At 39.8% G+C, this 15,198-nt stretch overlaps 1 protein-coding gene across 6 annotated transcripts; it reads left to right on the forward strand.

The window, feature by feature from the left end:
• The first annotated feature begins 694 nt into the window (after window positions 1-694).
• Window positions 695-15,118, forward strand: aifm1 (apoptosis inducing factor mitochondrion associated 1). Of its 6 annotated transcripts, none has more exons than XM_061055568.1 (21): window positions 695-941; window positions 3,301-3,431; window positions 4,044-4,176; window positions 4,370-4,393; window positions 4,804-4,959; window positions 6,743-6,814; window positions 6,995-7,072; window positions 7,188-7,271; window positions 7,682-7,803; window positions 7,936-8,066; window positions 8,941-9,031; window positions 9,155-9,239; window positions 9,318-9,394; window positions 9,903-10,011; window positions 10,135-10,242; window positions 10,359-10,447; window positions 10,533-10,673; window positions 11,259-11,401; window positions 14,148-14,272; window positions 14,363-14,553; window positions 14,653-15,118. In XM_061055568.1, exons 1-21 carry the CDS (start codon window positions 854-856, stop codon window positions 14,722-14,724), a joined length of 2,250 nt encoding a protein of 749 aa, XP_060911551.1. In that variant the 5' UTR covers window positions 695-853; the 3' UTR covers window positions 14,725-15,118. The 6 variants fall into 6 exon arrangements, with proteins under 6 accessions (XP_060911551.1, XP_060911552.1, XP_060911553.1 ...); XM_061055569.1 differs by having other exon boundaries at window positions 6,746-6,814; XM_061055570.1 differs by lacking the exons at window positions 6,995-7,072; window positions 7,188-7,271.
• Window positions 15,119-15,198: the final 80 nt, after the last annotated feature.

Here is a 15,198-nt window from a genome sequence, read left to right on the forward strand (position 1 = left end):
AAAAATCGAAGAGCTCCCTTTTTAGTTTATAATAAATGTACATATGATAATAACCCAAGCAAAATCATGTGTTACATGACATGTTTGGTAAATCCAAATTATTGTTGCCTATTATTGCCTATCAACTTGACACTAACGCTTATTTACACGCACAAAAATAGCCTACACAAAAATCGTATAACTATGCACTTCTTATCTCTGTTACCTACCTCCTCATCTGTATTTATGTCTTTGTTAACACTGGATGAAAAACTTTTTCTAAAAGGGTTGCTTTATCACACAAGTAAACTCATGAGGGCAGTAGTCCACTTCAGCTGCATTGAATCTGTAAATCAGAAGAGTAAAAGAAGAGGGTTTACGGCAGCTGTCAAAGAGTCTATAAGACAAGAGTGACAAACTGATACCAGTCGACGTAACAACTTTAAACATGGCGCATAAACAGATAAAAACAGCAATTTAAGTCCTGCAGATGTTGTTTTTAGGTTTTCAAAAAAAGGTTGCTGTTTTTTTCCCCACAAAAAGCAACAGAACCATTTCTTGTCTATCGAGAGTTATTTAAAAATCCCTTCAGCACTGTCACTGACATGTTTGCCGACGCCATCTTTTTTTTCCAATGGCGTTATCCTACTTTTGGACTCCTGGTGGTCACCCATCTTCCGTGTTCAGAGAGTCTTTACCATTACCCATAATCCCGCTGAAACGTATGACCTGTCTCTGGCCTTGGCGTGTAGCGTGGTGCTACTAGTTGGCGGTTTGTACTGGCAGCAGGACTTGTTCAGCGTTAACTAGCCGGAGTTCACGTCCGACAAGTCGGCCAGGTAGCTGGGAACCGTCAGAGCGGAGCGGAGTCACAATGCTGAAATGTAGAACAGTATGGAGAAAGCTTGCACCTCTAGCTAGAGCTTCATCAACTGTGTGCAGACAGAATGTGAGACGAACAGGTAAGTCACTAGTCACTTGCTGTCTCCTTGTTTAGCTTGATTCAATTCAAACATGTATTAGTAGCATGACATTACACAACGCTGACTGTATGTTAAGTCAGACAGGCCGCTTCTGGTCGCTATGGTGACCTTCGCTTGGTAGAGACAGCTAACCTTAACTGAGGTAATAAGCAGAAGTTATTGACAGCACTGTAACTAACTAAACACAGTGCACTCCCCTGACTGTTGCCCAGTCACAGACAAGTGAATGACAAGTGAAGTCGTATTTCTATGGCATATGTTTTAACATGTTATGAAGCAGTGTTAGATGCTGTGTGGGGTTATAAAGTAAGAAGTGAAGCTGTCAGAATGAACTTTCCTTCTTTCATTCAACTATATCGACGTTGGTCATTGGGCCCCCCCCCCCCCCCCCCCCCCCCCCCAGTGACCCTGTAAGGATAACAGGCTGCACTCCTGCAGAGCATGTCTTTAAGAGTTATGAGTGATGAATGAAGGAGACAGTAAAAGAAAGTAGTCTATTAGATGGGTTGATTATAATGAGGATTAAAGCCTCTTAACCCAACTCAGATTATGTGTGGATATCTTAGTTAACCTAATTTAATTTGCATTACCAGATTGTGACAGTACCCACAAGACAAAGCTGTTGTGATGTATTATTACCTTGCATATGAGTGTAGTATTCTTATTCTGGTGCTTTTATTATTGTTGGTCTTCATCCACAGGCTTATTCTGCAGATATTCAAGTCAGCAGCACCTTTACTAATAGTTCAACCTCTAACAGTTTAGTTAACACCTCTAACCTCAACAGCTGTACAGTCATTAAATTCTTTGTCTCTGTATTTCACATTTTAACCAGGCTGACAACTCTGTTCATTTAGAACATAGTAGCATTAGTGTAAAAGTAACTTAATACTTTACTGCTCGGTATCCTCACTGGACAGGTGCTGTGGACGTACATAGTTTGAATACATTACCGTCAGACACCTTTTTACAAGCTTTAGGCTAATACAAAGATGATGAGTGTGTAGTTTGTGCTTGTGACTCCTCACCTCATCTATAACCCTTTTCACACATACAGAAATCTCCTGAAAAACTCCTAGGATTTTGGTTACCCTGAGGTGCTTTAGGCTATGTGTGAACGCAAACAGCCACATTTTTCTCCGGCCAGACCCCTAGTATTTTATCTGCAGAAAATCTGAGTGAGCTGATGTCTGAACGCGGCAGCATATACTCCGGAGGTTTCCATTTGAGCCAATAGAAAGAGAATGACGTTTATATACAGTGACTGCATAAAGTGTCTACACGCGACCACTACGATCTCCATGCACGTTATGAAACGGCTGCATTATGTTTTCTGGTCGTCAGTATCTTGTTCTCCTCTCTCTTGTGGATGTTGTCATTCCATTGCACTAAACATAGCATTGATATAAAGGCAAATATTCTCATTATAATATCGTGTAGCGGACTCTGTTGCTTCGGCCACTACTTATGCGTTGTTTATTTATGTCACATCTTACCTCAGGAAATCCCCCTCCCCTCTGACAGGGATAGTCCCCCGCTGTGAGGAGCATATGTGAACGGCTAGGTCGGGAGAATCTCTGGAGCGGTCCTCCTGTAATTATCTAGATATTATCCGGAGTGCATATGTGAAAACAGCTATTGTTACTCTCCAACCTGTAGCAAAGAGAGATCTTATTTAGGGACCAGTGAATAAATATTGTATTCAGTGTTTTGGCAGCAGACTGCTGCTATCAGATGAGCTTTATAAACACAAACATAAAGATAGGAGAGCATCTCCTGCCATGTTATTGAATCCACTGAAACCATATATTACTGAAGAAGAATCAGAATCAGGGTTTATTGCCAAGTACATTTATTTACACACAAGGAATTTGACTTGGTGTATTGGTGCTAAACAATTAACAAGGAAATAAAGCAGAACTAGCAACAACTTAAATAATACAGTATAAGAAGCTATTACAATATATATACATATAAAAAATGTAAAATATCAAATATAAAAATAAAAAACACAAAATGTGCAATGTAGGAGCTGTGCAGTGGACTATGAGAAAAACAAAATCTTAGTGTGTGTAACTACTCACAGAGTGCATGTAAGGAAGATCATTTTTAAAGTCCAGTGGGCGTTAATGTAACGCATAAAGAACAGTTCAGCATTCACATAAAAAAAAACATGAGACATCTAACTCTAAACCATTGTATGAAGGTGTTTAATACCTAATTGCACTGCAACTGTGACACGTCTGAATTATGTTTGAGAGTATCACAGTTGTTTGACTGTATTGATAATGTTATTTGAACAGTTTTAAGACTTTGTGATTTGTCTAATTCTTTTCAGGTTTAACCCATGGCCGACTACCAGCACAAGTTCCTGCGGCTCATATGTCCACTGGGCCTACAGGGGGAGGCCGTGAAAACCAGCTGTACTTCCTTCTGGTTGGAGTAACCTGCGTTGGAGCTGGAGTTTATGTGAGTTGGCTTCATACCTCATTAAATGCAGGACATGCACTGAACATAGCATCAGCTAAGCAGAGTCACAGTTGAATGTGTTTTAAGTTTGTTTTTTTTATTTTACTTTTATTTTTTATTTTTTTAAATTTGAAAAAAATAAATGTAAACTATAAATGCAAGCAAAGCAGGTTTCTTCAGTTGCATCCTTCCTGTAAATATAATTTTTTATAATTCACTATGTTTAAAAAGGGTGTAGGATGAAGTTAAGAGCTTATCTGGTCCTAATTCATTTTTTTCATTTTACATTTATCGGTTAGGTCAATGCTGAGGCATTCACAATAACACCAAGGAATACAGACGCCCATAGAGCAACAAAATTCAACATCAAAACAATATGAATAACACAAATCAATGTGTGTATATATATATATATATATATACACACACACACACACACACACACACACACACAGTACACTTGGTTTACATCTTAACCCCCTTTTTCCATTCTGTTAAATATGATGTTTTTGAAGATTTCCTTAAACTTTAATAATGTAAAGCTTTCAGTTCTTGACTATAGCTGTCCCATAGATTTGCTACTTTTGTTGTGATACACTTTTGTTTTCACAGGCATACCGAACTGTAAAGGGGGACCAACTACGATATCAGGACCGTATTGATGAGATTTCTTCCAGACAAGAGAAGTTCAACACAGAAAATTCAGACACACCCAGCGAGTCGGAGCCCGTGTTAGCAGCTGAATGTAATGATCATAAAGCTTAAGCCATTTATTTCACTCTACATAAAAAAGGTTCTCTGATTTATTTAAAGCTTTTAATTTAAAAGCCCTGTCAGGCAGAACAACATTCCTGTGAAAAACTTTAGGTATGCCCTATCCAGAATGTATCTGTGCTGATTGTGTCTGTTTGTTGTTGTTGTTGTTGTTGTCCTTTCAGCTGTGGAAGCCACTGAGACACAGGGTGAGTCATTTCTCTCTCATTTATGAGTAGATTTTAATCTTAACATGTAGATCAAACTCCATCCGTCATAAAACATACTTACAATAAACAGAGAGCTAGAAACATCTCAAGAAAACGAGCGCCATGTTTTGTTTGCTGTTTGACTCTTTATCAAAAGAAAAATGTTTCTATTAATCCACAAGAAAATACTTTTTCATGGAATAGTTTACTTGGAATTAGCTGACTCTGGAGTGCGTGATTCAGTTTACTGCTTGTTGCCATGTTAACAGCTGTTTCAGACTGCAAAACAAACTGTGTGTTTAACACATTAAATTTTCTGGCAGATGTACAATCTAAATGTCATGTAACACACAAGAATATGTTTAATGTCTACTTAATAATTCCATGAAATCTTTTCATTTCTCTCTCAGTTGTCCCTAAGCCAGAACCACAGGCAGAACCTGTACCAGAATCTGAGGCAGAGCCTTCACCAGAACCACAAGCAGAACCCTTACCAGAGGAGCCGAGCCCCCCTGTCCCTGACGCTGAAGTAGAAGCCCCCAGTGAAACAACTGAACCACCCCTAGGTTGTTTTTTTACATTTCTGCATGCATGCTTAACATTTACATACACATGTTTAAACATTAAAGGTCACATATTATGCAAAATACATTTTATCATGTTTTTCTAACACTAATATGTGTCCCTAGTCTGTCAACAAACCCCCCAATTATGAAAAAAGTCCATCCTCTCTGTCTTTTACCTGCTCCACTTTTCAGAAAATGTGTGCTCAAACAGGCCGTTAGGATGTTTTCCCCTTGTGACGTCACAAAGGGCAGTAACCCCTCCCCCAGGTGGTTGACACTCCCACAGCTAGGTGTTTGTTCTGCCCTCTCGCTGTTAACAATTGGGCATGGTGCGAGAAAGCCAAGCCACATCCCCTTCCAGAGAGGGCTGTGGTCAGACACAGCTCATTTACATTTAAAGCTACAGACACAGAAACAGTCTGTTCTGAGCAGGGCTGAAATCGAGGAGTTTATAGGCATGATCAAATACAGAATCAGAGTGGATTTTTATCAAGAAACTTCACAGACATGTTTTTGGGAGCTCTGAGACTTATTCAAACTGGTTGTAAAGGAGGATAATATGTGACCTTTAAGTAATAGTAAAAAAAAGATTTTGAACTATGTGCATGATCACACCTTCACTAATACACTGTGTACACATTAAGGGCTGTAAAAAGAAGAGGGAAAAGACATGTTTTAGTCTTTCCCTCTTCTTTTTACCCTGCTCATAATATTTACAATGCAAAAAAAATGTACTATGTATGATGATAATGACGTGTTTTATACCCGATGACCCCTGACATCAAACTCTTTTTGTCTTGTATCTGTAAGTGTTTCTATACTGAAGCCTCTGTACACCCATACAGATGTTAGTGATTGAGACCAGAATTTACAATAGTTTGTTAGACTGACAGCTCCACCACCCTATTTATTTAGAGGAAACAGTTTGGAAAGGAGGACTCCATGACCTGTTGTCATGATTGTTTGTTTTTAGAATTGAAAACATCAAAAATGTCTCACCATAGATCCACTTATTTAGAATAAATAAATGAAAGCCTGTATGTGTGTACAGAGGATTCAAAAATGAACAGCATATACTTTATTTTAACACTTTTTGTTGCATGCTTTTTTAAATATTCATTCACCTTGTGTCATGGTTCATGGTTTTGTGTTTCAGTTTGCTCCGGTATAATTCACTCGGTTTCCTCTAACCTGATAAATTAACCCTCTTGTAGTTTTTCTACAACTGTTCAGACAAACATTCTCTCCTCCATTCTGAAATATTTGTGAAAATATTTCTGTTTTTTGTGAGACACTTGTCATTTCAGTTTGATGCTGTTGTGATTTGTTGTCACATGTGTTTGTGAGATGAACCTCCTCTACTTGAGCCCTTTCTGTGAACATGTCATACTTTGTGAAACGTGGTTTGGGGTACAATCAAAAAGTGTTTTTTGTTTAACGTCTAAGCGAACTGAAAGCTGCCCTTGTAAATGACATTTTTTTTAATATTAAGACATTTTGTATTCTCTGTCTAAGGCTGAATTTAAAAGGAACAACCCACAACTAAATGACTAAACTTGCTGTAAATACATGATATATTTACTGTTATGATTTGTTTTACAGTTTATACAAAGTTATGTGTAACATAAGCAACAGGGCAGCTTCTAGTTGTTGATGTGTGAGTGTATATACTCTGCAGAATGTCCTTAGGGTAAAGCTGGAGAAACAAATAGATCCTGAAGGTCTTCCCCTTCAGTAATGTTGTTAAGAGTTGTAATCCTAATCTGTGCTGTGAATTCAATAGCAGAAGAGCCGGTGGTAGAAGCCCCCCCAGAGGAGCCAGCAGAACCACATGCTGTGCCTGTAGTTGAGGAGGGTAAGAAGAAAAGACTGTTCAGATTAATGTACTAATTTTACTGGCAAATTTTTTTTTTCTCTGATGATTCAGGTGCTTTTAACACTTCTGTTTTTTTTTCACCTGACCTGAGTCTATGGAGTAGATAAAGATGGTTAATAACAACAGAGGTTATCATGTGACCTTTTACTGTACTACTAGAACCCTTGCCCCCATCTGAGCCGTCCCCAATCGAACTAACAGAGTCGCCACCGCCCCCTGAACCTCATGTGGAGAGTGGTAAGAGCTCAGTCAGTCCTGTGCATGGAAATGCGCCCTGTGATAGTGGTGTACATTGTCCAGGTCGTAGGGTTTATTTTGTCTTGACTGCTTCATGCTTCGGTTATACTAACAGACCCTCCAGCAGAAGCAGCAGCAGAAAGCCCTGCAGCAGAGCCGCCTGAGCCTGAGCCTCAGCCTGAACTGGTGTCAGAGAGTGGTAAGACCAAAGTCCAGCCTCGGTTGGAGTGGGGGAAGCGGGCAGACACAACACTGATACTTCCTCCCATTTTTGATAACGTTAATGTTAATTTCAAACACCTTTCTTTCCTATTTATATTTTTAACCTGTTTTCCTCATTACAGCTTTTATCCTTGCCTGTTCCTGGTTTCTTTCCACATTGTTTGAGTTCTTGTTATGATAAAGGTTAATCTCACTTACATGACATTTTTTTTATTTCTTCTCCCATTTACTCCTTTCAGGTGTATTAGTGTAAGTCATGGTGACTGATGAGCAGTAAACCACATGTACTGATTGTTGTCTCTCTCTTTTGCTTTTTGCCTTTCTTCTCTACTTTCTCTCTGCACCTCATCTCTTTCTCCCGCTTGCTGTTGCTCTCTCAAACTCTAGTAGGAGAGTCCACACCTGTCTCTCTCAAGGTCCCCTCACACACCCCCTACCTTCTTATTGGTGGAGGTACTGCCTCTTTTGCTGCTGCCCGCTCAATCCGAGCTAGAGACCCAGATGCTAAGGTCAGTTTGGCGTCTGTGTCTGACATCTGTGTAGCTCAGAATTCAGTTCATTATCATAGTTGTGTTATAATGTTTCCTCATGTGCTGTATCTGGTTAGTGAATCTTTTTTCTTTTTAAATATTTAATTCCAGGTACTTATTGTGACTGATGAGCCAGACCTTCCGTACATGAGGCCGCCTCTTTCTAAAGAACTTTGGTTCTCTGATGACCCCAGTGTGACAGAAACACTGCGATTCAAACAGTGGAATGGAAAGGAAAGAAGGTTTGTTTTTATGTTCAAGTTTCTTGTGTTGTGCTTTTGTTGTGTTCGCCTGCATTTCTTTGAATTTAGTTTGTAGTCTCTATTTACAGATTCTGTATGTACTGTAAATGGAGAGTGTAGTCTGTAGTCACAATGTTTGGTGTCGGACGTGTTCCTGTTTCCTTTTGTAGTCCGAGTAGTATCATCCTGTAGTCCTTCAGTGGGACTTGGCTGTACAGAGGAAAACAGTCAAAAGGAGTGTTAACATATTACCCCAGCAGAATAAAACCCAGAAGCCATTAACAGTCATCTGAGGAAAAATTGGCCTTCATTAAGCCACATCAACAGAAATCTGCATGCAAGTGCAGCTAATAATCCAGTTTTAGATGTAATCTCTCAACTTCATTCAAACTTCATAAATTGCAATTAGAACCGTAAGCAATGGCAGAGCACTGTAAAGGCAGTCTTATCAGAAAGTACTTTATAACTAACATTTGGCAACACTGGAAGTCTCAAAGTTTGCTCTGGCTCTGTACCTGCCTGATGGCTCTATAAACATCTGTATATCTCTGCTTGATTAGTGGCTGTTGCTTTTGCATCAGTCAGACTGTGTTGTCCTGTGACATCACTTTGCTTTTATCACAAAATGTTATTTTATAAAGTTTATTTTCGTACTGCACCTCTTCTTTTTTAGATTGATCACACTCGTCCTGTTCACTATCAGTACTCACTGATACTGAAACTCTGATCTTTTTTTGGAATCTATAAATACTTCATGGAGCTAGGTGGAGCTCATACCATGTTCCTTACAGCAAATGATTTCCTGGAGCTAATATGTGTGAACGTTGTGAAATGATCTAAAACCTTTTTATCATTCTGCCCCTTTGATTTTCAGTATCTACTTCCAGCCGGCATCATTTTATATAAATCCAGAAGAATTGGAAGGTGCAGAAAATGGTGGAGTGGCTGTTCTCACTGGCAGAAAGGTTTGTGTTGATTTGACAAGCACTTCTTCTTACAATACATGAATTTTGGTGGCAGATTTGAATAAACATTTATGCAGTGTTGATGATTTCTGGACATCAAAGAAATGACTGAATCTATTTTAGGTGGTCCACATGGACGTGAGAGGAAACAAGGTGAAACTTGACGACGATACTGAGATTTCATATGACAAGTGTTTGATCGCTACAGGTGAGGCAGCTTTAGGATGCATTTATCACAGAATAATCCTTAAACCTGGCCGGAGCTAATCTGAGTTTTTCACTTCAGGTGGTGTGCCAAGAAACCTGCAGGTCATGGAGAGAGCAGGAGAGGAGGTGATGAAGAGGACCACTTTGTTCCGCAAGGTCAGTGCTTGGCCACAAGGGGGTGATAGCTCTATTTTAGTCTGGGAACACTCACTGGCTGTTAGAACCAGGCTTTAGAAGAGAGTTGTGTTTTTCTGATGGGATTAGTAAAGAAACATAGTGGAAATGTTTAGAAAAAAATATTAATGACTATGGAAAACATTCAATGAAACGGTTGAATGGTCAGAAATAGTTCCAAAATGTTGATTTAATCACTTCTAAATAGGTGCATGAGTTAAAACAAATAGGAACATTTGGTTTTGTCCAGCTATATGATCATCTATTTGATCTAAGTTTTAAATTTCAAATGATTTAAGTGATAAATAGCAGGAGGCAGATGCTTAAAATCAGTAACTCAAGGTGTTGAAGATGAATAATAACTGCTGTCCACAGACAGGTTAACACACACTAATATAAAGTCAATTTAATAAGTTCTGGTTGACTTTGTGACACATCAGAACCATTCATGCAGGATCTAATGTGATATAAATGCTGTTTCTCTTGACAGGTTGATGACTTTAAATCTTTGGACAAGGTGTCCAGAAACATCAAGTCCATCACGATCATTGGAGGCGGCTTCTTGGGCAGCGAGCTGGCCTGTGCCCTTGGCAGGAGATGTAAGACTGCTAGACAAAATGAGAAAGAATTAAGAGTATATTAAATAAAAATACATATTCTTTTAAATGATGAATTTGTTGCACTGTTGCTGGGTTGCTCATTTTCTTTTCTCTTATTGTCAGCAAATGATTCTGGCCTGGAGGTGATTCAGATGTACCCTGAGAAAGGAAACATGGGGAAAGTGTTGCCTGAGTATCTGAGCAACTGGACAACAGAAAAAGTCAAAAGAGGTTCACATCCTTTTTGTAGTCATGTCTAAACCAGTTACAAACCCTAAGAAATATGTATGTTCTTCTCTCCTGGTTTCTTTGTAAACCTAAAAAAAAAATATCTCTTGGTTTTCTAGAGGGTGTGAAAATAATCTCAGAAGCTCTGGTGAAATCGGTGACCTGCAAAGATGACAAGGTGGAAATCCTGCTGAAAGATGGCCGACTGGTAGGTTCCAGGCTTTTCCACGAGTTCAGTGTAAATGAAGAAATGATTTATCAGTTACTGATTATGTTCCGTTTTCCATTCGCAGGTCAAAACGGACCACATAGTGGCGGCTGTTGGCCTGGAGCCCAATGTTGACCTTGCAAAGTCAGCAGGTCTAGAGGTGGACTCTGACTTTGGTGGCTTTCGGGTCAATGCAGAGCTGCAAGCTAGATCCAATATTTGGGTGGTAAGTTAATGTTTAAATGGTATTTAATAGTGGTGCTATGACAATCTATTAGATCCTGCTGAAGTGTGTAGTGAAGATGGAACAACACATGAATCTGCTGAAATTTTTTTTGTTAAAGGGCCTTCAGGTACTGTAACAAGAAAGAACCACAGATATTTATCAAAGTGATAAATAGTTATGTTGGGGTTTGAGTTGAATTTTTCTGCTTATGTTTAAGTATTTAATTGCAGCCTTTGAAAGCCTAACTATCTGGGACTATTTTTTTATTTAAGCATGTTAACTGTTTTCATCACATCTCTACATTAGAGTCAGTCAAAAGCACTTTAATGTTGACTTTATATAAATAAATACAATTTCAAAAAGCCATCGTTCTGCAGGTGTATATGGTATACTCCTATATGGTTCATAAATGTATACCTCCACCTTTAGGTCCTACTCTTGTATTATAGTGCCCTCTTCAGGCAAACTCAAGTCATGATCCAGAAACAATGTATCTTGAAATTTGTAATTCGCTTGTTTTATGGTTGGAAATAATTGTTAATCTAATGCATGCCGTGCAGCTTTAACCCGTCCTCTCTGGTGCAGGCAGGAGACGCTGCGTGTTTCTATGACATCAGACTGGGCCGCAGACGAGTGGAGCACCATGATCACGCCGTTGTAAGCGGGAGACTCGCAGGGGAGAACATGACGGGGGCCAACAAACCCTACTGGCATCAGTCTATGTTCTGGTGAGTGTCTCGGCAATAACTGTTCCTCCGCTGGTGGTGCTGAATCAAAGTTTAAATGATTCATAAATTCAAAGCGTTTTGCAAAATCAAAGCTGTGACTGCAAGCAATGAAATCAACTTAAAGTGGAAATGACAGAGAACACGAGCGTGAAAGATCCTGCCTGAAATGTTGATAGAACAGGTCTTGGTTCATACATACTACATACATACATCTAAATTAGTTGGAACTGGGGAAGGAAGTCCCACTGTGCACATGACTCAGATTTAATCCTTTTAGAAGCCACGTGAACTTGCATGATTGCTTTGATTTCTTGAATACCATTAAGTTGTAAAATATTTAAAATGCCCTTAGAGGACATTAGGTTGGTGTTCCCAGCAGAGGGCTGCAGTATTCGCTCTTACATTTCTCCAGCCCGTAATAAATGTACTGACTTTATACAAGTCACTAATATTAAAACAGAGGGGCTGTTGTACATTTTCAAGGGGCTGCCAAAAATTAGGCCACAGTGTGGAGTGTGGCCCATTTTACAAAGATGCATGCGGTTACTGGCTGCTTTCGGCAGCTGAAGTAATATGACACACTGCTGACAACATGGGTTCACTGGGGTCCCAAAAAAAGCCACTCAGTCAAACTATTATGACTTGTGCACCCTCAGATGTTGTCGGACGATATGCCAGTATAATGTGGCTGAAGAATGTGTCTGTTGTGCCTCTCGGTGTAACATATCAACCTCTTATCACTCAGCAGCAGCAGTCGGTTAAATTTCACATGAAGGTCGTCAAATCCATGATTTTGTTTTACATGAGTAGCCCTAGCTCTAAAATACTTTTCTCCTTATTAACAGGGCTGCTTTCCTTTTTGAATGGAAGTCTACAGTGAGAACAATTACTATAACATATATATCATTTAAAACGTGAGGAAGATAACAACAGCGGCAAATGACGCCATTGGATCACCTTTAGAACGTTTTAAGGAGCAAGAGAAAAAAACATAGCCAATCAGCATATAGCTAGCATTTAGAGAACATTTTTAAGATGGTGTACTCATTTATTTTATTATTTACTTAGGACTCCCATTGTGTGTTAGTGAAGTGGGGTCTTTTCTTAAATCACTTACGCTCCTTTTACACATGCGATGCACTTATACATATATATATATATTTCCTTTATTGCCTGTGTAAACTACAACAGCTGAATTGTCACTTTGACATTATCCAGATTTGTTCCTGCCTGTCCATTAGTAGTAATTTATGCTTTAAGTTGAGGTGAGATGATGTGTGAACCCAGCAGGAAATATTTCAAAGAATTCACTGCGATCGAGGTGGTGGGTGATGATGTTTATATCACGCTGCCTGTGTAATATCAGAGGGATCCACAGTAGCATTGATATTAAGGCAATAACTGTCATCATCATCATCATCATCATCATCATCCTCCTCATCAACCTCGGAACCTGTTGTTTCATCCACCATCCTGGTATACAACAACTCTTACACCAGTGTGATAGAGACCTCTACTAATCTGTTTCCTCAACTGATTCCGAGATTTCTTCCAGAATTTAATTGGTATCTTGGAAATTCCTGGCAGAAAACAGACTCTATGTCTGAGTCCATAGGCAAACAGTAAGAGCACCGACACTACCAGTCCGCCCCAGCTCGAGCCGGCCCGGCTCCTCGTCCTCACCGCTGCCGACAGGCAGGCCTTATGTCTTGACTGCTGAGATGGCAGCGGCCGGCGGAGGCAATATAGCAATATAGCAATACAGCCGCGAGACGGTTGCTGGTTGTTTTGGCCGCTGGCAGCTGGCCGCCACGACACAAAACCGGCCTGTCGGCAGCAGCAGCCATCTCGCCGCTTTATTTATATTTTTTCGCCATTATCAGCTTTCTCCATAGCATAGCTTCCAAGCAATATGGCGGACGTTAAGTTTTGATTCTGGGAGTGAGTTCCCACCCACTGATCTGTGATTGGTCTGTAGCTTCAGTGGTCGAAAATATGAGGAACTAGCGTTGTAGTTTCACCCCGCTAACCGCAACAGCTTCCAGTGACGCAAAATGACGATTTTTGTGTTCGGAAGCTCCTTTTCAGACTTAAAAATACAAAGATTTCCCATCTCAGGGGAAAATGAGTGCGGGATGCACGACCATTCAAAAATACTACCAGGTTTCTAATGATACAAAGCTTAATGCAAATGTGTGAAGTATCCCTTTAAGTTAAATTTCTTTGCACAATGCACAGCAGAAACACAAAATCCAGCTGCTGACAGATTACAGAATGTTTATTCTGTCATCATCATCATCAGTTTCTAGTTTAGACTGCCCTTATCACTGAAAAAGTGCCAACTGAAGAAGCACACGTCTGAATGGTTTCTTACTGATGCAACACTTAGTGTATTGGCTCTCTGGGCAGAATGACCACAACATGTCATCTGCCAACTCCTGTCTGAGATTTGTATGCAGCTCATCATCCAGCTTGAAACTTATTAGGAGTCTTCAGGGGGATGTCACTCAAAGTGTACTCTGAGCCCTGCTTTTGTTTATTGTTGTGTGTTAATGTGGGAGCGGTGTGTTCTACACAAACACAATGTTTAAGACCCGCTTTTACACTTAAGTTAAAAATCTACAAGTTGTTTTATTTTGCATTGGAGGATACAATAAAATAGTGAATAAGTATTTGATATACAAATAGTGATTTTCAGATCATGGACACTGGTTTAATTCCAATCCTCTCCTGTTGTTTCTTCCAGGAGTGACCTGGGACCAGATGTGGGATATGAGGCCATTGGGATTGTTGACAGCAGCCTGCCAACAGTGGGAGTGTTTGCCAAAGCCACATCCAAAGACACACCTAGAGCTGCCACAGAGAAGTCAGGTAGGAGCAGGCATGATCAGGTTTAAAGTCTTTATTCTAAAAGTAAATGATGAATTTTTGAGCAAACTCTACTCGTAAAATGGATCACAGGGACAGGGATCCGCTCAGAAAGTGAAACCGAGGACACAGCCACCAGCCCGGTCGCTTCTTCAACACCTGCTCCATCTGTGGAGCAGCACAGAGACGACTACGGGAAAGGAGTCATCTTCTACCTGAGAGACAAAGTGGTGGTGGGCATTATCCTGTGGAACGTGTTTAACAGGATGCCTATTGCAAGAAAGGTACATAGGGAGACTTTTATTTTTTACTAAAACAATCTGAGTCCAAGCTGAGATTTATGTTAACATGTGGTTGTTAATTGTTTGTCTGTTGTTCTTTAGATAATCAAAGATGGAGAGGAACATGCAGATCTGAATGAAGTAGCCAAGCTTTTCAACATCCACGAGGATTAAGATGGTGACGGCTGATACTCGTTACGCTTCATGTTAAGACTGAACTCTGACAGCTGTTGCCATGCACTTACAGACAAACCTAATCATACAAACAAAAACTGGAGAATTCATGTAAATTATGTTTTGTCGCTGGAATATTTTCTTATTTGAAATTTGTATCCGCTGCACCTGTTGTGTTTGTTTGTCTTTTTCACACATTTCATCCTCTCTCTTCTGTCAACCAACTTTCTGCCTTTTTCTTGGTTTTGTTTTTTCAAATCATGGTCAAGATGTCTGCCTGCTTCTCTCCACCAGGCTAAAACATGTCTGAGCATGGATTATTGTTGTTTCCCTCTGTGTGATCAGAGCAGCTTGTCATGAGAGAAGCTGCAATAAAAGCTATTTTTAAATTGGACTGATCCCGTTATTTTTTGCTCCTCAATAATAGCACAGATCAGATCAGTTGACTTGCATTGTGAGATGTGATGGTTGTTA

This window comes from Labrus mixtus, chromosome 14 (assembly GCF_963584025.1).
Source record: "Labrus mixtus chromosome 14, fLabMix1.1, whole genome shotgun sequence".
Taxonomy (NCBI): Eukaryota; Metazoa; Chordata; class Actinopteri; order Labriformes; family Labridae; genus Labrus; species Labrus mixtus.

Bases quoted from the DNA above. Each gene is read 5' to 3' on its own strand.
- aifm1 (XM_061055568.1), top strand. From the start codon at position 854: ATGCTGAAATGTAGAACAGTATGGAGAAAGCTTGCACCTCTAGCTAGA. The intron at 8,067-8,940 runs GTTTGTTTTTAT...TTTGATTTTCAG, and splicing joins TGGAATGGAAAGGAAAGAAG to TATCTACTTCCAGCCGGCAT. The intron at 9,395-9,902 runs GTCAGTGCTTGG...TTCTCTTGACAG, and splicing joins GGACCACTTTGTTCCGCAAG to GTTGATGACTTTAAATCTTT.